We start from the raw sequence: 24,269 nt of genomic DNA on the forward strand, positions 1-24,269 counted from the left end.
ATTGAATGGCACAGCCTTTAAGGAGAAGAATGTTAACTCAGGGGGATTCCCAAACCCAAGGATTTCTCTTTTAAAAAGTGTCAATAGTAGGCATAGACAAGGATTGTATTATATTTAACCTCAACGTAGACGCCTGTGTTCTAAGTAAAAATAGGTAAAATTTAACCAAAGTGTCGATATGGGTTTTCAGTGTTATTTGCTAAGCCACATTCTTTAGCATGTGTCAGTAGAAACGTTTGGAAGGAAATGCTATTTACCTTATGAGTTACATTGAATTTTAGAGCATTTTAAGGTTAAGATTGTTTTTTCCCCTCCTCCTGGGAGGGGGAGACCTCTTGGGACCCAAACAGGTTTCTCTCTGCAGGCTCTTTGGCATATTCTCTCTGCTTAGATGGTTTTCCATCTGAGAGAGGCAGATAAAGACTATTGGTGTAGCTGAGAGGTCGTGGCTAGTCCTTCCTCTTTATACTTTTTATCACTAAAGTATAATCTCTAAGACAGAGTACCCACAGATGACATTAGCTCTTTATTTTATTTTATTTTTTAAAATTTATTTATTTATTTTTGGCTGCATTGGGTCTTCGTTGCTGCATGCGGGCTTTCTCTAGTTGCAGCAAGCAGGGGCTACTCTTCATTGCAGTGCGTGGCTTCTCTTGTTATGGAGCACAGGCTCTAGGCGTGTGGGCTTCAGTAGTTGTGGCACGTGGGCTCAGTAATTGTGGCATGCGGGCTCAGTAGTTGTGGCTCGCAGGCTCTAGAGCGCAGGCTCAGTAGTCGTGGCACATGGGCTTATTTGCTCCATGGCATGTGGGATCTTCCTGGACCAGGGCTCGAACCCACGTCCCCCGCATTGGCAGGTGGATTCTTAACCATTGCACCACCAGGGAAGTCCAACATTAGCTCTTTAAAGGGCTGTCTTTTTAAAGCTTTTTTGGTCTTTATATGTACTCTCTATATTGAGACAATGATATTAAGACTATTCCTAAGGAGTAAGGGTTATTATCTTTAGAAATGAAGAAGGCACCAATTTATTGGAAAATAGATGTTATATGAAATCATTTAGATTGACCCTTCAACACCTCTCAGCTGCAGTTTCGTATATGTGAAAGGAAAATCATGTCTATTTTACTGGATAGTTGTAATGATGAAATTGTGTATAATAAATGTAAAGTACCTTGCATGATTTCTTTTTCCTTGTTTCTCCTTGGTGCTCCTATTAATTCATTTATTCATTCACTCAATGAACATGGAGACCCACAGTTTAATAAGATATGATCTTGCTCTAGGAAACAAATAATTTCAATACAATGAGGTAAGTGCTATAATAGAAATATGCACAGGGTACTGTGGAACACAGAGATGAGCCATCGTAACTTTGGCCCCTGCTCTTGGGTTAAGGGTTTAGAGGGGTTAACAGGGTTAAGAGAGCTTTCTGAAATGGGTTTTACCTAGCCAAGAATGAGTAAGAGTTAGTGAAGCAATTAGGGGGAAGACAAAGGTATTACAGGCAGAAAGAACATATATGCAAATGTTTGAAGGTGTGACACAGTGGTTTCTGGAAACTGCAAGTGTCTTGTTAAAGTACAAGGCATGATCTAGTATTTGTCAAGGATGGTCTTGTTTTTCATGTTAGCACCATCAACAAAGGCAAAATAATAGATAATATAGTAATAAGAGCAAGGTGGGGTTTTTTTTTGGTGGGGAGACAGGTTTGGAGTACATGTGATACAAGAAGATTCTAGAAGTCCTACAAAAAATTGAATATATCCTTCTAGAACTTAGAAATAAAGAGAACTAGAGATTAAGAGTGTACTTATCAGCAAATATGTGATAGTTAACACTACCTCCTGAAAGATCAGATAGAAAATGAAGAGAAGAGAGTTAAGGATGAAATTTTATAGAAGGACAAAATTTAGGGATAGACTCAGGAAGATAGGCCCATAAACAGTGTTGAGAAGAAATGGTCAGAGAAACAGAAGAGAAAAGCAATGAGAAAAGAGAATTTCAATAAGGAAGGCTCAAAGGTGTCAGTAGTCCAATAAAATAGGAATCAAAATCTGTCTGGCGATTAGCTAATCATTGGTAACCTTTGCAGAAATAGTTTTGGTGGAACAATGTGAGTATGCAGACTAATACAGGAAGATAAGGAGTGAATGGGATGAGACATGGAGACAGCCAATGTGGACAAGTTTTTTGAGAATTTTGGATGAGAAGGGAAAAAGGAAAGGCAGTAACTAAAGAGAAATTTGGGGTCAAGAGATAATTTTTATTTTTCAGAATGGAAGAGACTTAGAAATGTTTCTGAGAGGAAGGAGCCAAGGGCAGGGGTGGGGGCCGGGGGGTAGCAGTACACAAGAGAGCTAGAGGAGATGGAAGGGGATGGGATCATGAGCACCAGTGGACAAAAGTACTCATATCTTTTGACTAAGAAAGTCTATTTCCTGGGGTTTATTCTGAGGAACAAGAATCAGTAATGGGGCAAATACATCCATACAGGGATATTCATTGCACTCTTATTTAAAATAACAAGAAACGAGGAATAACTTGTGCCCACCATTAGTGATTAGTTACGTAAAATCTGTTGCACCAATTCTATGAAATACCATGCACCCATTAAAAAATATTTTGTGGAGAGGAGCTTCAAGATGGTGGAAGAGTAAGATGTGGAGATCACCTTCCTCCCCACAAATACATCAGAAATACATCTACATATGGAACAACCCCTACAGAACACCTACTGAACGCTGGCAGAAGACCTCAGACCTCCCATAAGGCAAGAAACTCCCCACGTACCTGGGTAGGGCAAAAGAAAAAAGAATAAACAGAGACAAAAGGATAGGGATGGGACCCGCACCAGTGGGAGGGAGCTGTGAAGGAGGAAAGGTTTCCACACACTAGGAAGCCCCTTTGTGGGCAGAGACTGCGGGTGGCGGAGGGGGGAAGCTTCGGAGCCACAGAGGAGAGCACAGCAACAGGGGTGCGGAGGGCACAGTGGAGAGATTCCTGCACAGAGGATCGGTGCCGAGTGTCACTCACCAGCCGGAGAGGCTTGTCTGCCCACCCGCCGGGGCGGGCGGGGCTGGGAGCTGAGGCTCGGGCTTCCAGATCCCAGGGAGAGGACTGTCGGCGTGAACACAGCCTGAAGGGGTTAGTGCACCACGGCTAGCCGGGAGGGAGTCCAGGAAAAGGAACTGCCAAAGAGGCAAGAGACTTTTTCTTCCCTCTTTGTTTCCTGGTGTGCGAGGAGAGGGGATTCAGAGCACTGCTTAAAGGAGCTCCAGAGACGGGTGCGAGCCGCGGCTAACATCGCGGACCCTAGAGACGGGCATGAGACGCTAAGGCTGCTGCTGCCGTCACCAAGAAGCCTGTGTGCAAGCACAGGTCACTATCCACACCTCCTCTCCTGGGAGCCTGTGCAGCCCGCCACTGCCAGGGTCCCGTGATCCAGGGACAACTTCCCCAGGAGAACACACAGTGCGCCTCAGGCTAGTTCAACGTCATGCTGGCCTCTATGATCATCTCTATAGATGCAGAAAAAGCTTTCAACAAAATTTAACACCGATTTGTGATTAAAAACTCTCCAGAAAGTAGGCATAGAGAGAACTTACCTCAACGTAATAAAGGCCATATATGACAAACCCACAGCCAACATCATTCTCAATGGTGAAAAACTGAAACCATATCCACTAAGATAAGGAACAAGACAAGGTTGCCCACTCTCACCACTATTATTCAACATAGTTTTGGAAGTTTTAGCCACAGCAATCAGAGAAGAAAAAGAAATAAAAGGAATCCAAATCAGAAAAGAAGAAGTAAAGTTGTCACTGTTTGCAGATGACATTATACTATACATAGAGAATGCTAAAGACTCTACCAGAAAACTACTAGAGCTAATCAATGAATTTGGTAAAATAGCAGGAACCAAAATTAATGCACAGAAATCTCTTGCATTCCTATACACTAATGATGAAATATGGGAAAAAGAAATTAAGGAAACACTCCCATTTACCATTGCAAGAAAAAGAATAAAATAACTAGGAATAAACCTACCTAAGGAGGTGAAAGACCTGTACGCAGAAAACTATAAGACACTGATGAAAAAATTAAAGATGATACAAACAGATGGAGAGATATACCATGTTCTTGGATTGGAAGAATCAACATTGTGAAAATGACTATAATACCCAAAGCAATCTACAGATTCACTCCCTATCAAACTACCACTGGCATTTTTCACAGAACTAGAACAAAATATTTCACAATTTGTATGGAAACACAAAAGACCCCAAATAGCCAAAGCAACTTTGAGAAAGAAAAGGGAGCTGGAGGAATCAGGCTCCTGGACTTCAGACTATACTACAAAGATACAGTAATCAAGACAGTATGGTACTGGCACAAAAACAGAAATGTAGATCAATGGAACAGGATAGAAAGCCCAGAGATAAACCCATGCACATATGGTCACCTTGCCTTTGTTAAGGAGGCAAGAATATACAGTGGAGAAAAGACAGCCTCTTCAATAAGTGGTGCTGGGAAAACTGGACAGCTACATGTAAAAAAATTAAATTAGAATATGCCCTAACACCATACACAAAAATAAACTCAAAATGGATTAAAGACCTAAATGTAAGGCCAGACACTATCAAACTCTTAGAGGAAAACATAGGCAGAACACTCTATGACATAAATCACAGCAAGATCCTTTTTGACCCAGCTCCTAGAGAAATGGAAATAAAAACAAAAATAAACAAATGGGACCTAACGAAACTTCAAAGCTTTTGCACAGCAAAGGAAACCATAAACAAGACGAAAAGACAAACCTCAGAATGGGAGAAAATATTTGCAAATGACAAAGGATTAATCTCCAAAATTTACAAGCAGCTCATGCAGCTCAATATCAGAAAAACAGACAACCCAATCCAGAAATGGGCAGAAGACCTAAAAAGACATTTCTCCAAAGAAGATATACAGATTGCCAAAAAACACATGAAAGAATGCTCAAGGGCTTCCCTGGTGGCGCAGTGGTTGAAAGTCCGCCTGCCGATGCAGGGGACGCGGGTTCATGCCCCGGTCCAGGAAGATCCTACATGCTGCGGAGTGGCTGGGCCCGTGAGCCATGGCCACTGAGCCTGCGCATCCGGAGCCTGTGCTCCGCAACGGGAGAGGCCACAACAGTGAGAGGCCCGCGTACCGCAAAAAAAAAAAAAAAAAGAATGCTCAACATCATTAATCATTAGAGAAATGCAAATCAAAACTACAATGAGGGCTTCCCTGGTGGCGCAGTGGTTGAGAGTCTGCCTGCCGATGCAGGGGACAGAAGTTCGTGCCCCAGTCCGGGAAGATCCCACATGCTGTGGAGCGGCTGGGCCAGTGAGCCATGGCTGCTGAGCCTGCACATCCGGAGCCTGTGCTCTGCAACGGGAGAGGCCACAACAGTGAGAGGCCCACGTACTGCAAAAAAAAAAAAAAAAAAAAAAAAAACTACAATGAGAGATCATCTCATACCGATCAGAATGGCTGTCATCAAAAAATGTACAAACAATAAATCCTGGAGAGGGTGTGGAGAAAAGGGAACCCTCTTGCACTCTTGGTGGGAATGTAACTTGAGACAGCCACTATGGAGAACAGTATGGAGGTTCCTTAAAAAACTAAAAATAGGGGCTTTCCTGGTGGCGCAGTGGTTGAGAGTCCACCTACCGATGCAGGGGACATGGGTTTGTGCCCCGGTCCGGGAAGATCCCACATGCTGTGGAGTGGCTGGGCCCGTGAACCATGGCCGCTGAGCCTGCGCTTCCGGAGCCTATGCTCCGCAACGGGAGAGGCTACAACAGTGAGAGGCCCGTGTACCACACACACACACACAAAAACAACTAAAAATAGAACTATCATAAGACCCAGCAACCCCACTACTGGGCATGTACCCTGAGAAAACCATAATTCAAAAAGAGTCATGTACCAAAATGTTCATTGCAGCTCTATTTACAATAAGCAGGACATGGAAGCAACCTAAGTGTCCATCAACAGATGAATGGATAAAGAAGATGTGGCACATATATACAGTGGAATATTACTCAGCCATAAAAAGAATCAAAATTGAGTTATTTGTAGTGAGGTGGATGGACCTAGAGTCTGTCATACAGGGTGAAGTAAGTCACAAAGAGAAAAAACAAAAACCATATGCAAACACATATATATGGAAAAAAAAAAATGGTCGTGAAGAACCTAGGGGCAAGACGGGAATAAAGATGCAGACCTACTAGAGAATGTACTTGAGGATACTGGGAGGGGTAGGGTAAGCTGGGACAAAGTGAGAGAGTGGCATCGACATATATACACTACCAAACTTAAAATAGCTAGTGAGAAGCAGCCGCATAGCACAGGGAAGTCAGCTCGGTGCTTTGTGACCACCTAGAGGGGTGGGATAGGGAGGGTGGGAGGGAGGGAGATACAAGAGGGAAGAGATATGGGGACATATGTATATGTATAACTTATTCACTTTGTTATAAAGCAGAAACTAACACACCATTGTAAAGCAATTATACTCTAATAAAGATGTTAAAAAAATCAATAAAAACATAAAAAAAATTTTGTGGGATAACATTTATTGGTCTGAGTGCATTCTGACAAATTGTTACACTGTTTATCTATTACTGTGTAACAGTATTACCACAAATTTAACAACTTAAAACAATGGACATTTATTACCTCACAGTTTCTGTAGCTGGGTCTTCTGCTTCAGGTTATCACAAGGTTGCCATCAGCATTCAGCTGGGGCTGCAGTCTCATCTGAGGCTTGACTTGGGATGGATCTGTTTTCAGACTAACATGGTTGTTGACACCATTCAGTTTTCTGTTTGGACTGAGGACCTGATTGTGTTGCTGGTTGTTGGCTAGAGACTGCTCTTGGCTCCTTGTCACGTGGACCACCCCAAAATGACTGCCTACTTCTTCAAAGCCATCAAGGGAAAGTGTCCCAGTAAGATTGGCTACATTCTTACCCAGTGTTAGTTTGGAAGTGACATCTCCTCATCTTTGCCATATTCTCTTGGCTAAAAGCAAGTCATAGATTGTGCCCACGCCCAAGGAGAGGGGATAACTTAAGATATGAATACCTGGAGACTTGGGATCATGGGTCTGTCCATCACAATTGCTTAGAAAAAAGTTGGCTGTAAGGAGACTGATAGCATGATATAATAATAGAAAGAAAGTACATTGTGTAGAGTCAGAGAAAAAAAAAAAGGTGTAATGACATATACCAAAACAGCCATCTGGTTACCTCCATGAGTGGTAGTTAAAGACAAGCGATAAGCTAGAAAAACATGTGAACAGCAAAGAGTTTCTACCTGTAATATGAGCACAAGACACCCTTCAAAAGAAAATGAACAGAGAACATGAATAGATAGTCCATAAAAGAAGAATTTAAAAGGAACAATAAACACATGAAAAGAGATTCAATTCCAATGATAATCAAAGAAATGCAAACCAAAACAATAATAGATTGCGATTTTTAAAAATTTATAGGACTGGCAAAATTTCAAATTGATAATACCCAGTATAGGTGAGAGTATAGGCAATTTGGCACCCCCATTGCAAGTGAGAGTCTGAAGTGGTTTGGTTAGTATGGGAAGATATCCACAATATATTAAATTGGTTAGCAGTTTATGGTTTCTAGTATATCAAAGCATGAACTGATTATCTCTGAGTCGTGAGACAATGGGTGGTTTTGACTTTTAAATAACAGCACATCCTGACATAGTTTCTAAATTTTTAAATAATCAGCACGCTTTCCCTCATAATCAGAGAGAATGATACACCTGTTTTTATTCTGAACAAACTGTTAGGGCCTCATATCTTACTCTGAGTGGAATTTTTAAAGAAGGACTTAAAACCTTTAAAAATTAAGAGCACAAGATAAGAAACATAATAAATATGGTGGAGATGGACCTTGAGAAAGTTATTTAACTGCTCCAAGCCATAATTCCCTGTAAAGCGGTTGCTAATAATACATGTTATATATGATTATTGAGGATGGAATGAAATAATACATATAAAGTGCTTAGTACAGTCCCTGCACATTGTAGCTGCTCTGCCACAGTTACTGCCAGAAAAGGAAAAGAGAAACATCAGGTGACAGATTTGAAAGGGGATACTGAGCCACAAAAAAAAAAAAAAGTAAGGAGGGAAAAGAAGTTATCTTTTTAAAATATCTTTCCATCCAGATAAAGGTTTTTCAAGCACTTGATAGACTCCTATAACTAACCTTTCCTGTTTAGCCAGTCTACAGACCCTCCAGACTCTACCCTGTTTCCCCATTCTGTCCCAGCTTTACACCAGGAAAAGGGCTTTCTCAGAATATGGTTCAAGTTAAAGATAAAAGGTGTCACTGAGCTTTTTCTCAGAATATAATAATGGGCCTCTTAAGTGACAGATACATCATCCTTGATATAGGGATCATAAAAACCCTTTGAAAAGGTCACATGGTGAAAAGTTTGAGACCTGCTGTTTTAGTAGTATAAGAGCTCCTAACTATGAGATTACCATTTTTAGTACTGTGACTTAACAAAGAGCCTCCAGATAAATGGTTCTGGGAATTACCCCATTAATACAGTTTGTCCTGTGGTTACATATGATGGTACCTGTCCTTTACACAGTTTTTGCTCTGCTGTTACATTTCTGAAAATAAAGCATGTGTTCTCTGTTAATTTGCTTGTGTTTTCAGAATACATTAAGATGGCAGATCATTATGTGCCAGTGCCAGGAGGACCAAACAACAACAACTATGCAAATGTGGAATTAATTCTTGACATTGCTAAAAGGATCCCAGTACAAGTAAGAGAGGCCAGCGTCTCCTCGAAATCCAAATTCAGCCTTTTTTTAAAAAAAAATTTTTCTGGGAGTATAGTTGATTTGCAATGTTGTATTTCTGTTGTACAGCAAAGTGAATCAGTTATACATAAACATCTATCCACTCTTTTTTAGATTCTTTTCCCACAGAGGCCATTACAGGGTATTGAGAAGAGTTTCCTTTGCCAAATTCAGCCGTTTTACAGTTGGGCACAAGGGGATAGCCAGTGAAGAACTTTTGATTTTACATAAAGCATCTTTGTTGAACGTTGGTAAAAGCCTTTATATGGGATATAACAGACAGGGAAAGGAAAGATGGAAAGAATGGAATGAGCCAACATAAAGTAAATGTAATCCAAACAAGAGGTTTGTAAGGGTCTTTCAGAGATTATTCTATCCATTTCACCTTCAAACCTCCTAGTAAGTAAAAGTTGCCTGTTTCCAGTGGAATACTTTTAGTCCAGAATATGGTAGAGTAGAGGAGGTTGTTTCTTCCCTATCACATTGTGTTAAGGAGTTTAGGGTAAGTGTCTTAAAGCCCAAAGAGAAAAAAACTCGGGATTTGTATGGCAGTATAGCCAGTAGATATAAAGGTGGAGTTGGGTGGCCAAAGTAATTCAATCTGTGGAAGAAAACCAACATTTCTACAAGAGGCTCTATAGAGTCTAGTTGAAAGGCTATGAACTGAGTTTCCTAAAGAGCAACAATACTAGCTGGTTCTTAATATCAGTTTCAACCTGTTTTTGACCTCTTCAGAGGTTTTACCACAATGGACTGCTTATTGTTGTTCTGTGAAAAGTTTGCCAAGAATCAGGCACAGAAGCTGAATTAGGCATTAGGCTGCCATGGAGCTATTGTACCTCATGGAGCAGGGCCAGTATTGGTAGAAAGTAATACAGTTTATCATGTTCTTTTTAGTATGAATTTTAAGAATGAATCATATTGTGTTCCCTTGTAGGCAGTTTGGGCTGGCTGGGGTCATGCTTCTGAGAATCCTAAGCTCCCAGAACTTCTTTTGAAAAATGGCATCGCCTTCATGGGTAAGCCTTTCTGACATACTGTTCCTGCCTTTCTGTTCCTCTCTGTCATTTTGGCACTGGGCTCTTAGTTTTTTATCAGTCAGCAGCTCTCCGAGTAACCCTTTTCTTCATTTCTTTTTCTTTTTTTTTTTTTTTTTTAACCCTTCATCATTTCTTACATCTTGCATCTTTTTTGTGTGTGTGTGTGATACGCGGGCCTCTCACTGTTGTGGCCTTTCCCGTTGCGGAGCACAGACTCCGGATGCTCAGGCTCAGCGGCCATGGCTCACGGGCCCAGCTGCTCCGCGGCATGTGGGATCTTCCCAGACTGGGGCACGAACCCGTGTCCCCTGCATCAGCAGGCGGACTCTCAACCACTGCGCCACCAGGGAAGCCCACATCTTGATTGTGTTTTTTGTCCCCAGATTCTTTTCTATGAGATATGGAGGAGGCTCTGATTTCCAGAACACTGGCCTTTAAAAACTTGGCCATTAACGTTAAGAAAACATGTGGAGAAATGACCTATTTTTATATAGAAAAGATAATTGAATACTTAGGATACGCTGGCAGTGTGCCCTTAAATATGAATCATTTCTTTCACATTTAAGCATATAGATTATATTCCTATAAGAGAGCTATTTCTTCTGACTTTTCTGCTATCCTATACGGAGAGAAAATTTGAGGTTATATGGCTCAAAGTGTCTCTATCTCTGCAATGATGATTATGCTTTGTAAAGCCTATTAAAGGTAAATCTTCCGTTTGGGTTTCCATAAGACCAAGGAGAGTATAATATTTTAAACTTGAACACCAAAACTTTATTGTCCTTACTTCAGGATATTGGTTAAAAAAAAAAAAAAGAAAGACTTTGTTAATATGGTAAAGTTGGATCATGACAGATGATAAAATCAGAGTTACATTTGTCAGGAATTTAATTCAGCATATATTTATATATATTGAATTCTCCCTGAATGCAAAAATTTACCACATTAGGTTCTATGAAGGGTACAAAGATGAGCCAAACCATAGTAGTCCCCATAATCAAGTTTCTGATGTTGATGATATGTGCTGTAGGGGATACAAGACAAATACAAAAATAATTATATGGAAGACAAAATACATGTGACAGAAACGAGGCGAAAATGTTACAGTCAGGGTTCTTTCCTTGTCTTGTTTTCAGGTCCTCCAAGCCAGGCCATGTGGGCTTTGGGGGATAAGATTGCATCTTCCATAGTGGCTCAAACTGCAGGTATCCCAACTCTTCCATGGAGTGGCAGTGGTAAGAAATTATTTGTTTGTATCTTGAAGTGTAGAAAAGCTTGGTAGAATATTTGGGACTATGGCCTTGGGGCTTAAGCCTGCTTTAAAATGTGTTGGATATTTGACAGAAATAGAATACACATTAATTAATGGTATCTTGTATCTCCTGGCTTAATTGTTGTACCTGTGATTTTATCTTGTCTTAAGAATGTAAATTTTGTACCAGGTATGTAGATGCTAAATTGTAATGTAAATGATCTTGGGACTTAATTTGGAGAAACTCTGAGAAAACTCATCTGGTTCTGTGGATTCAGATCTACTCTGGGTAGGCTAGAATCTTCCTCAGAGATGGACTTCTTAGATGGAATAGGCCTTTGAACCTGCCTGGGAGGTGACTGGAATCACTAAGAAAAAACTAAAACCCACCTACTCAGATGCTTGCCTGCCAGTATTCATTCTTTCTCTTTCTTTCTTTCTTCCTTCCTTCCTTCCTTCCTTCCTTCCTTCCTTCCTTTCTTCCTTTCTCCCTTTCTCCCTTTCTCTCTTTCTCTCTCTCTCCCTCCCTCCCTTCCTTCCTTCCTTCTTCCTTCTTTCTTTCTTTCTTTCTTCCTTCCTTCCTTCCTTTCTGTCTCTTTCTGTTTATTTAATCTTTATTTTAAAAATTTTATATTGGAGTATAGTTGATTAAAATGTTGTGTTAGTTTCAGGTGTACAGCAAAGTGATTCAGTTATGCATATACATGTATCTGTTCTTTTTTTAATACATTTATTTATTTTATTTATTTATTTTTGGCTGCGTTGGGTCTTCATTGCTGCACACGGGCTTTCTCTAGTTGCGGCGAGTGCGGGGTTACTCTCCGTTGCGGTGTGCAGGCTTCTCATCGCGGTGGCTTCTCCTGCTGTGGAACACAGTCTCTAGGCGCGCGGGCTTCAGTAATTGTGGTACATGAGCTCAGTAGCTGTGGCTCACGGGCTTAGTTGTTCTGCGGCATGTGGGATTTTCCCGGACCAGAGATCGAACCTGTGTCCCTTGCATTGGCAGGCGGATTCTTAATCATTGTGCCACCAGAAACGTCCCTCTATTCTTTTTTGCCAGTGTTTTCTTGATTTGAGCCCACAGTCTATTGATGATTTGTTTTGCTTGTTTAATACCATTCAACCTCTCATTTGCCCTTGATGCAGAAAAATGAGGTCAATAATCAACCTTTCTTTTAGACATGCAGAAGGATGAATTTTTTGTAAAAATGATTTATTCTTGACGAATCCCTTGAAGAGTGCGTTGTGAATTATTATAGCTGATAACAATATGAACTTCTGTTTTTTGGTACTGAAGCACAGAGAGCAAACATACACTAAAACCTCTTCGGAATAGGAACTACCATTGTCTTGAGTCAGAACAGATGTGAACTCTTGTTACTCTGGCTCTCCAGGGGGATTGCAATATCCTCTCCAGACCGGCTGGGTCAAACAGTTTAAAATAAAACATTGAATTTGTTCTTGTTTGAGTGGAGAGGCTATACCATTCCCTTTGTGGCTGAGTACAGGGACATTCAGGGAGCATGGAATCATGACTCTGCTGAGGCCAATAAAACCGCCATTTTCATTTCCAAGAGCTCATAAAGATTGAATTATTTCTCAGACCTCTGGCCCTGAAGCAGCCCTGAACACACACATCGAAGGTATTTTGCCTGCTGAGTTTATGTGAGAAGTCTGACGTGCTTTTTTGTTCGTTTGTTTTGTCTTGTATGTCCTTGCATTTTTTTAAATTGCTGCTTGTTAGCTCTCTTGGCTTTCTCCAGCAACAGAACCCAAGTGGCCAGGTGTTGCTATAGATAAATCCTGCTAACTCCAAGGACTGATCAGGGTTTTATGGTATCCTTCTTTCTCCCATCTACCCTCAATTTTGGATAAATATGAAAGCATTTTAAAGAAGGTACTGGTGGTCCAGTGGTTAGGATTCGGCACGTTCACTGCCATGGGCCTGCGTTTAATCTCTGGTTGGGAAACTTAAGATCCTGCAAGCCATGTGGCACTGCCAAAGAAACAGTGGGGGGAAGTAAAGAAGGTATAAGCAGAAAACTGACAAAAACAGAAGCTTTTGTAGCTGCTTTTAAGTCACTGTTATCTATTGCAGGTCTTTGTGTGGACTGGCACGAAAATGATTTTTCAAAACGTATTTTAAATGTTCCTCAGGAACTATATGAAAAAGGTTGTGTGAAGGATGTGGATGACGGGCTGAAGGTAAGTTACTAACTCTAGGGAGTGATGTTTTTCAACGGACCACTTACAGTCCCAAATACAGGAATTTGGAGCCTGGTTCATGATATACACCCATGATGGCATTAGGGTTGTAAGACCAGGAGGTATAGTTTATAGAATGAGGAAGTGACCTACGTTTCACAAAAATAATTTAAATTTGTTTTGAAGCAAGCCGTTCACCTGGACAGAACATTTCTTAGGTGGTTAAATCAGAGCTTTAAGGAGGTTCTGATTCTATTCTCTACCACCTGTTAGTATTTGTGTGCATGCAGGGGGAGTTGGAGGCAAACAACACTTTTTGCCCTACTTGAGTTCAGAACCAAGAAGCCGGGCAGAGAGGGATCAAAATGTCAGCTTTATTATGAATAGAGATGATGGTGAAAACGGTTTAAGTGTGTAGCAACAGTCAGATTCGTAAACTGAATGTCAGTTAAGCAGGCTCGCTCACTGGTTACTGGTGGTGTGAATAACCACAGAGGCAGAGCTTTTGCCATTCAGTTTATTGTATGACTGAGAGCTGGCAAAGAGCATATGTTCTGTGTATGGGCTGATCCCAAAGGGGAAAAGGCTGAGCTATACATGCTCAGTTTCTCCTTCCAAACTGACCAATCACAGAATTCATTCTTTTTCCCTTGAGGAGGAGTGAGGGAGGGAGCTGATAGAGGCTGAAACTATTACTGTAATTATTGTCTGTCCATGTAGAAACATGAACCCAAGCAAAAGGAGGTCGGCTCTCTAACATTACTTTTTCTTTCTTCATAGTTCTCTCCAGTTTGTTCCCCTTTCACTTTTTAATTAGTTGGAAGTGTCAGCTATGCCTCCAAGGAGATAATGAAAGAGGCTATATTTTAGAAAAACACACTACTCTTGTTTGACTTGTATGTTATAAATTCAGGAGGAACACTGAATGCTCAACTAATTTTGCTCTGTTGTTTGCATTTCAAGTTAAGCATCCTGTAATCTCCTTAATAAGAAGAATTAATATTTCTAATTGAATTGCTAATGCTATGTTTTATTTGATATAATTTGCAAACGAGTAGAAGCCCTTTGTAGGAAATTAGCTATTTTGCTTATCAGTTAAAATTCCTTTTTTTCCTGGTTATAAACAAAATTTTCTGGTAGAAAATTTGGAAAGTAAGAAAAGAGATGATAAAACCCATAAGCCCAGCATCCAAAGATAAGTCTTGTTAACATATTCATATATTTTCTTCCAGCCTTTTTTGATTCATATAATGATAATCTTTATTAGTAGATTCCCATAACTATAATTATTATGATAATTGTAAAATTAGGGTCTTACTATATACATTGTTTTTGTAATCCTAGGTTTTTTTCTACCTATACATAAGCATTTTCCTCGTGGCATTAAAATTCTTCTAAAATATTTTAAATGGATGACCTGTGCCTAGAGCTTTTATATATTTTTAAAAGGCCTGCCTTTTTCTTATATCATGTGGACTATGTATTTATTATTATTATTTTTTGGCTGCGTTTTGTCTTCGTTGCTGCTCACGGGCTTTCTCTAGTTGTAGCGAGCGGGGTCCACTCTTCGTTGTGGTGCATGGGCTTCTCACTGCGGTATCTTCTCTTGTTGCGGAGCCCGGGCTCTAGGTGCATGGGCTTCAGTAGTTGTGGCACACGGGCTCAGTAGTTGTGGCTCGCGGGCTCTAGAGTGCAGGCTCAGTAGTTGTGGCACACGGGCTGAGTTGTTCTGTGGCATGTGGAATCTTCCCAGACCAGGGCTCGAACCTGTGTCCCCTGCATTGGCAGGCAGATTCTTAACCATTGTGCCACCAGGGAAGCCCCCCCTATTTTTTTTTAAGTCTTTCTCACAACTGTGGCTGTTTCTTCATTTATCACCCAGTGATTGAGTTCATCATGCTAATTTTGTTTATAAGCATAGAAGTGAATAGTTAAGAGAGTTGAGAAGAGATGGGACTGTGAGTGAAGGATTTTCATGCGTAATCTACTGACAAAAATTAAAATGTGAAATGGTCTTTTTCTGGTGACACGTTTTTTAGATATTGTTACAATGTAAACCGTGAAAGACTGGAATGTTTTGACAAAGGAATGACTCAGTTATTTTAAACTTTTGGTTAACTTTTCCCCAATTTACTTTTTGCCTTAACTATAATATGGACATCTTCCATATCGCTGCATGTAAAGGCTACCTCATTCCTTTAATAATTGCATAGTAGTCTAGTAAATAGGTATATCTTGATTTAACTGGGTCTTTACTTAATGGATATATAATTAAATATTCAAAAAGTTTTGGGATCGTCACCTGATCATTATAAAATACTGTAAATGTGAAAAGCACATTTAGAGCATGTGTTGAAAATTAGTTTTCTGACTACTTTCATTAATATTTTTGTATCTTGCTATTTTTATCTTTATCAAAAAGTTGAGTGAGAAAAATTTCTGGATATGTGAGATTCCTGATTTGTTGAGTCTTATATGTTGTCGGAGGGTCAGAAGCTGTGCTGAGGCCATCAGCTTATAATAAGTGAACTGTGTATGTGTTTTTGTCTTTTTTTTAAATAAAAATTATGGAATAAAGACAGAAAGTGTATACTCTGGTAACTTGAAAATAAAATAAAATAAAATAAAAATTATGGGTAATAGACAAATTCCTGCATCTTATGAGAAATTCTAATAATACAGAAATATATACAGTAAAAAGTGAAAGTTTATATCTACTCATCTTCCTTTTATAAATCACTGCTGGTGGATTTTCTAGACTTGTTTTTTTATACTTACATAGGTAAGTGTGTGAATGCATAAGTAATTATACATATAGTTTTACTTTGTTTTTGATCTATATGGGATTATCTTAGATTGAAACATACAAAATTGCCAATATTCAACCATTTTTTTACCTACCAAAAAAATGCAATTTCTTCTTGTTCAACCCAATAGTACAAATATTACTCAGGTACTTTTTTTTCCCACCTAATAGTATATCTTCAGGATCTTTCTATTTTGCTATCTATAGACCTACCAAATGACAGCATTTTTAAAGGGAGAAAATGCGAGTTTTCTCCTTCCCTACTAATACCATTCTCACTTCCATTTTTCTCTTTCTTCTTGAAGGCAGCGGAGGAAGTTGGATATCCAGTAATGATCAAGGCCTCGGAAGGAGGAGGAGGGAAGGGGATCAGAAAAGTCAACAATGAAGATGACTTCCCTAACCTCTTCAGACAGGTAGAGTACAAGCTGTTGTTATTTATTGGAACTAACATGTATATCAGAGATGCATGTAATTTGGATGTCCAGAAAATATTTAGATTTTTTTGTCTACAGCTAATCTTGTCTTTCTTTCTAGCCTCTACCTGCTTATTAGCAGGGGAAAAGAATTAATAAAATGTCCAGTTCAATTTAAGGTTTTATTCATTTACGTAATACAAGCAGTAGAGTTATTCTGTCTTATATAAAATTGCTCAGTTTCTCAGATAGCTCTTCTGCATATGGTTTGTGTGGCTCATAGGAACTCATAATAACAAGCAAGAGTCAGTACCTTTCTGCATTTTTGTGTCCCTCTTCTGCTGGCACGTTAGACAATGTATGTGACACGGTTAATTCCTGATCTGGATGCTCTTGGTCTGGCCTCACTCAAGCTCTTTGATTGACTTCACCTCACTTCAGTTCAAATTGGCTGCAGACTCCTGAGTTTCTGTCATGTGTTCTGTCCTGTACTGCATGGTCACCACACCCTGGCACAGGGACCCTGTGGCAGGCGCATGTTCTATGAGAACGGAGGGTGGCTCAGGAAAGCTAAACCTAGGCTTTCTCTTTGCCTAATCCTCTGATTTGCAGCCAAGGATGTGGCCATACTACAAGTTGGTCGTGGAGGCCAAAGAAATGATTTCTTTTCAGAATCTTAGAGAAAGAATCCGAAGACAGGAGTCTCTTTTTCCTGCCCTCAGAGTTACCATTACATACTTGACTCACTTCTTTTTTTCTCCTACCAATACCCAGAAAAAGGAAAATTGGGACACCTTCTGGCCTTTTCACTTTCCTAGCTTCCCACTTTTTCTTATTTTTCCCAGCATCTTTTACTTTGTACCATCTTTTACTAGTACCCCTAGCTGCATATTATTTGCCCATTTTTTTTTTTTTTTAAAACCATTCAGCACCAAACTTTTTGCTTCATTGTCATGAGCTAAAGAGAAAAACTCTGTGAGCTGGGTCTTCCATGATTTGATATACTAGACAAAGAAAGTGATAAACGTATTGTTTTGCTGCATTATCCTATTTTGAGTGTCAGTATTTGAATATTACCTGTCATTTACTTTATATTCCTTCTATAATAATTCTAATTTCATAAGCAGGTCATGCCTCATGTTAATTTTTTAAAATGTTAACTCCTTTAGATAATTCAAAATTACTTATTACTGTGGAATCAAGTAGTTGAAATATCTAGAATACTAAGATTAGGAAGTTTTATGTAAAAGTCCTTAAGTTCCAATAATGATTAATTAAGTAACTCAAATCAGTCCTCCCACTGAGAGCAAACTAGAAAAGGTGGCCAAATTTTTAAAAAAAAAAAAATCTGTTTTAAGGCACTAGAGATCTTTCAAGGCAATGAAGAATTTGGGGGCTAAGATATAGGAGAAGAATGAAACCCAGAGAGGTCTCATGTTTGAGGCCGTTTTTTCCCTAGAGATATCCTTTAGTTTGAGAAGAAGCAGTTGAAAAGCTGATTAGATTTTTCAACAGTCTTCTAAGACTAAAAGGACAAAACTTAGACTGTAGGGTTTGCTGAGGAGGGTTCCCTGGGAAACCTCCCACATTTTAGGTTGGGATCTTGAAGGAGTAAGAATGAACTAGAAATAGACCAGTTCTCAAAGGGACTAAATCTCAGCTTCAAAATGCTTAACTCTTGATTCTAGCATGGTGTTCTAGGGTTACTAGCGTCCCTAGCTACCAGCAGGAAGCAAATATAAATTCTCTCTAGAGAAAGGTAACATCCAGAACCTCAAATTATTTCTATTAATGTTTCAAATGCAGTTTCAAGCAGCCAATTAAAAATAAGCAGGCATCACAACATTGTAAATCAACTATACTTCAATAAAATAAATTTAAAAAATAAGCAAGCGTATCAAATTATGTGATTGAAAATCAAGAAAAATAAAAGCCAATAGAAACAGACCCACAGACGGTTTAGATAATGGATCCATCAGGCAAGGACTTTAAAGTAACTATATTTAATGTATTCAAGGAAATTAAAGATAAGATTGAGAATTTGGGCAGACAACTGGAAACCATAAAGAAGTAGCAAATGAAAATTCTAGAACTGAAAATGCAATAACTAAAATTAAGTCAATAGAGGAGTTTAATGGCATATTAGATGCAGTTGAAGAGAGAACTAGTGACTGGATGATAGGTCAGAAGAAAATTCAGACTGAAGCATGAAGAGACAAAAAGGATGAAAAATACAGAAAAGAGCATGTGAGAGAGTATTTGCAAAGATGACCATGTTAACTCCTCCCATCCCCTATATACATACCTTTTTTTTTTTTTTTTTTGAGGTATGCGGGTCTCTCACTGTTGTGGCCTCTCCCGTTGCGGAGCACAGGCTCCGGACGCACAGGCTCAATGGCCATGGCCCACGGGCCCAGCCGCTCCGCGGCATGTGGGATCCTCCCGGACCAGGGCACGAACCCGTGTCCTCTGCCTCGGCAGGTGGACTCTCAACCACTGTGCCACCAGGGAAGCCCTACACACCTTTTTATAGTATGATTTTGCCTTCTTCCCATCAAGAAATAGAGTCTTTTTTTCCCATCCTTTGAATTTTGGTTGGCCTTGTGACTTGGGTTGACCAATAGAATGTGGTAGAAATGGTGTGCAAGTTCCAAAGCCTAAACTGCAAGTGGTCTTGTAGTTTCTGCCCTTGCCCTTTTGGAATGAGCCTTAGACTTGCCTTGTTAAAAGCCCAGTTTAGCCTTCTGGAAAAGAGAGGCCACACAAAGCAAAGATGAGTTATCCCAACTGAGACTTCCTAGACCTGACAGTCACCAGCACCTTTGAGACATGTAAGTGAGGCCACGTTAGACCATCCAACCCCAGTCAAGTTGCCAGATGACTAACTACATGAGTGGCTCCAAGCCAAGATCAGCAGAAAAACTGCCCAACTGAGCCCAGCTCAAATTTCTGTGAGCAAATTAAAAAAAAAAAGAAAAAGGTCAGCGTCCTAAGTCACTAAATTTTTGGTGGTTTGTTAGGCATCAATGAATAACTGACCCAGAAATTGATACCTAAAGGTGTAATACTGCCCTAACAAAAAAGTAAAATATGTGGCATTGGCTTTGAGACTGGCTCATAGGTGGAGGCTGGAAAAATGGTAAGGTGGTTGTTAATGAAGGCTGGAAGAATGGTGAACAAACTTTTAGTGTGGGATGGAAAGGCAGTGAGGGAAAAGGTAACCCATGTTCTGTAATGATGGAACAATTACCTGAGGTAACTTGGAAGGTAGAGACTGTATTTAGTGAACTTGTAGACCTAGTTAAGGAGATCTTTTTAGATAAAGTGTTAACAGTATCTGTTGAATGCTTTTGGTTGCTTTTGCTAAGGAACTATAAAGAGGGATGAACTAAAGAAGGTGTTTCAAACTTGTTGAGTTTGAAAATAGAACTGTTTCTCATTCCCAATCTCTCCAGCTGGCAAAAGATTTTCAAAGTAAAAAATGACTTCAGAGTACAGACCAAATCAAGAGTGCCTGGAAGATCCTTTAAGACCTCAGAAATACTTAAGACAGTACCTGGTAGATTACTCTCTCAGCTAGAAAAAAAGGGCTTCTAAGAATTTTAAAGATGTTGTCCCACAGCAGCCTGACAAACCCGAGGTACAGAGAGGTCTGTGCAGAAAAGTTATGGATATGTTTTTGGCGCAAGTAGTGAATTTCCAATATGATTCATAGGAAAACCACAAAGTTTTTGAGAGACTTCTGTTGATAAATGCACCAAAGGGACTAAAGGGACAGAGACAGTTCAGACTTCAAAGAGGCCTCTGGGACTTTGATTTTCTATGAATAGGAAGCAGACTGGAAAAATTGTTCAGCTGTAAACATTAGTAATTTCTAATAATAAAAAGATTTTTCAGATTGTGGAGCCAGGAGCCCAGAGGGCAGCTAAGAGCAGAGGGGACCCATGGATTAGGAAACCACTCACAGGGAGCAGAACAAGACCGTAGTAAAAAACAGCAAACAACAAAAAAAATTCCATGCCCCTGGAGTAAGGGAACCTCACAACATCTGCCCGTCTGGATTTCAGAATTGTTGTGGACCAGTGACTGCTATGTACCTCCTGTCCTTTCTTCTTTGAATAGGAGTATCTTTTACAGTTATACTCTCCCCATCTCATCATTAAATGTTGGGGGTGTTGGGGGCAGATAACTTGTCTTTTTAGTTCCCAGATCTTTGGATAAAGAGCACCTGAGGAGCTGCACCCAAGGAGTCTCTTTTGCTTGTGGACATGACTTATGAGAAAATGGACCTCAAGCCTGATGCCATGATTGGATGACTTTGGGGGTCTTGGGAGGGGGTGAGTCTATTTTGCATGTGGGAGGTATGTGAATTATTGTGGCCAGAGGGCGGACCATAGTAGATTGTTTGCAGCGATGGCCGCAATAACCTCTCCTGTTCTTGAATGTATATCCCTTTGCAATGTGACTTTACCTTCCTCCCATTAAGAGGTGGCATCTCTTTTCTCACCCCTTGAATCTTAGCTGGCCTTGTGGCTTGCTTAGACCATTAGAATGTGGCCAAAGTGGTATTGTGTAAGTTCTAGAGGCTAGTGCTTGTGAAGCCTTGCAGCTTCTGCCCTCACCCTCTTCTTGGAACACTGCATTGAAGAAGCCTGGTCTAGCCTGCTGGAGGATGGAGGCCACATGCAATAGAGATGAGCTGTTCCAGTCAAGGCTCTGTAGACCTACTGGCCAACAGTCAACACAAGTCAGCAGACATTTGCATAAGACCATTCAGCCCCACTCGAGCCACCAGATGATGATATGCACATGAATGACTATAGCAAGACCAGAAGAACTGCCCAGATGAGCACAGCATCATGAGCAAATAAAATGGTTGGTGTCCTAAGCAAGCCACTGAGTTTTGAGGTAACTTGTTATATAGCAAAACAAAGCATAAGAGATACAGAGCATAAAAGACAGTGAAATGATCTAACGTGTACTTTGAGTCTCAGAGGAGAAGAGAGAGAAAATGGAGCAGAAGCAATGTTTGAAGAAATCATGGAGCAGAAGCAATATTTGAAGAGACAATGGCTAAGAATTTTTCTGAACTAATGGCTAAGAATTTCTTGAAAAGATACTAAGCACAGATTCAAAAAACACTATGAGCCCTGCAAGGAGAAGTACAGAGAAAACCACATCTAAGTTTATCAGAGTAAATCTGCCACTCCACTCCCCTAAAAAGACAGAGAAAAGAGAAAATCCTAAAGCAGCCGGGAAAAAAAGATTACTTTCAAAGGAGTAACAGTAAGATTGATAGCTGACATCTCAGTAGAAACAGTGGAAACCAGAAAACATTGCAGTATCTTTAAAGTGCTGAAAGAAAATAATTGCTAGTGTCGAGTTCTGTATCTAGTGACAGTATGCTTCAAAACTGAAGATGAAAGTCCTTTGACTACAACAATACTGTATATAATGAAATGTGAACCAGGAAAGTATCTAGAACAAGTTGTACATTTGTTGTTTGGAATTGATGGCAGTATTTTGCCCTTTTGTGGAATTTGTGTGTGTGTGTTTTCAAAATATTTGTTCTTTGCCCTTGTAACACACTGGATGTTCATACATTTTTGTATTTATCAGTTAATATTGGTTATATAACTAAGAATGCAGTATCTTTAAGAAGGATGAGAGCATGAGCTATATTTTATTTATTTTTGTATTTCTAATGATTAACATGGTCCCTGACACTTCTAGGCATCTGCCTGTTGAAATGGAAGGAGCTTATCAAGATAGAAAAAGTGCTTACCACTTAAGAATTTGTTCTATTTCCTTTTCTAATATAGGTTCAAGCTGAAGTCCCTGGATCTCCTATCTTTGTGATGAGACTAGCCAAACAATCTCGTCACCTGGAGGTGCAGATCTTAGCAGATCAGTATGGCAACGCTATCTCTCTGTTTGGTCGTGACTGCTCTGTACAGCGCAGGCATCAGAAGATTATTGAAGAGGCACCTACTGCTATTGCTACTCCAGCAGTATTTGAGCATATGGAACAGGTATGTATATGAAAAGCTCTAATTTTTGTTTTCTTACACAAAACTACTACTCATTTAATTCATATGCCAATCTGAGAATAGTGGAATTTCAAGCGGTGGTTCTGGATAACTGATAAGATTATATCCTTTTCCTAGAGGAAAAATAAAATAAAAATTCTCCTATTCTCCCTCTAGTAGAGATACCAGTGAACACTTCAAACTCTAAATTAGTTAATGCTTTTGACAAAAAATCAGTGTACTATTTTGAGTAGGGATAATGAAGAGAAATGTTTTGGGATTTTTTAATCTTATTGTCTGGTTCTTTAACAAGCTCATGATAAGCAGGTAGTTGCATTTTCTAGATTGATTATCCTTTAGTCTTCAGATGAATTTGTTCAAGTCCATTGTCTCTTAAAAGTTCCTCTAAGTATCTTTAAAATTTACATAGCCTATATTTTTGTATGGAAAATAATCTCTCAGCAGTTTTACAGGGTCCCTTGGAAATAGCTGTAGTTTAGGAGTCTGAACATGGTCTTTTCTGGAACCTTGACTCAATCTTCATCTTTTTGGAGATATGTTTTCCATCTTTTTTCTCCCTGATTCCAAAGAAGCTGAATATATGGTCATCTGTGTTTTAAGTTTAATTTCTACGTGTGTGTGTGTGTGTTTGTGTGTGTATTAAGATTGATTCTTTAACTACTGTAGTAAAGAGGCCTCCAAAGTACAGTGGCTTAAATAAGGTGCAAGTTCTATTTCTCTCTCTCATCATAGTTCAGAGATGAGCTGGTGCCAGGGACCCCGGTTTACTGCTTTGCTATTACTAGGAGGGGAGTCAGCAAACTACAACTAGCAGGCCAAATCCAACCTGCCACCTGATTTTGTAAATAAAAAATTTTTTTTTCTGTTTTTTGTTTTTTTTTTAATATTTATGTATTTATTTTACTTTTGGCTGCATTGGGCCTTCATTGCTACGTGTGGGCTTTCTCGAATTGTGTCGAGTGGGGGCTGCTCTTGGTTGCGGTGCGTGGACTTCTCATTGCAATGGCCTCTCCTGTTGTGGAGCATGGGCTCTAGGTGCGTGGGCTTCAGTAGTTGCAGCACGTGGGCTCAGTAGTTGTGGCTTGCAGGCTCTAGAGCACAGGCTCAGTAGTTGTGGCGCTCGGGCTCAGTTGCTCCGCGGCATGTGGGATCTTCCTGGACCAGGGATCGAACCCATGTCCCCAGCACAGGCAGGCGGATTCTCAAGAACTGCACCACCAGAGGAGTCCCTGTAAATAAAATTTTATTGGAACATGGCATGCTAATTTATTTATGTATTATCTGTGGCTGCCTTATCACTGCAGTGACAAAGTTGAGTAGTTGTGACAGAGACTATATGGCCCACACAGCTGAAAATAATTATTATCTGGCCCTTACTGAAAAAGTTTGCCAACCCTTGTTCTAGGGTGTCATTACCTTATGATTGAAGCTAGCTCGCAAGAATATGTTCACACTGTAGCCTGTGGGAGGGGGAAAGAGAGGACTTGGAAGGCAAGCATATAAAAATATGAGCCAGAAGTCACACGTATTACTTCTGCTCACTTTTCACTGGACAACATTCAGTTACACAATCACACCTAGCTGCAAGGGATGTTAGGAATTGTAGTCACTAGCTGGGTGGCCATATGCTCAGCT

General features: G+C 39.9%; 1 protein-coding gene across 7 annotated transcripts in view; it reads left to right on the top strand.

Annotated features, from left to right (window-relative positions):
- Positions 1-24,269, top strand: part of ACACA (acetyl-CoA carboxylase alpha) — a 272,141-nt gene that overhangs the window by 90,853 nt on the left and 157,019 nt on the right. For all 7 annotated transcript variants that reach the window (XM_060290411.1, XM_060290412.1, XM_060290414.1 and 4 more), the window contains 6 exons: positions 8,720-8,829; positions 9,803-9,884; positions 11,042-11,140; positions 13,256-13,362; positions 16,474-16,584; positions 22,407-22,616. In XM_060290411.1, the coding sequence (XP_060146394.1) occupies positions 8,720-8,829; positions 9,803-9,884; positions 11,042-11,140; positions 13,256-13,362; positions 16,474-16,584; positions 22,407-22,616 (719 nt within the window). The remainder of the gene's footprint in view (positions 1-8,719; positions 8,830-9,802; positions 9,885-11,041; positions 11,141-13,255; positions 13,363-16,473; positions 16,585-22,406; positions 22,617-24,269) is intronic.

This window comes from Globicephala melas, chromosome 20 (assembly GCF_963455315.2).
Source record: "Globicephala melas chromosome 20, mGloMel1.2, whole genome shotgun sequence".
Taxonomy (NCBI): Eukaryota; Metazoa; Chordata; class Mammalia; order Artiodactyla; family Delphinidae; genus Globicephala; species Globicephala melas.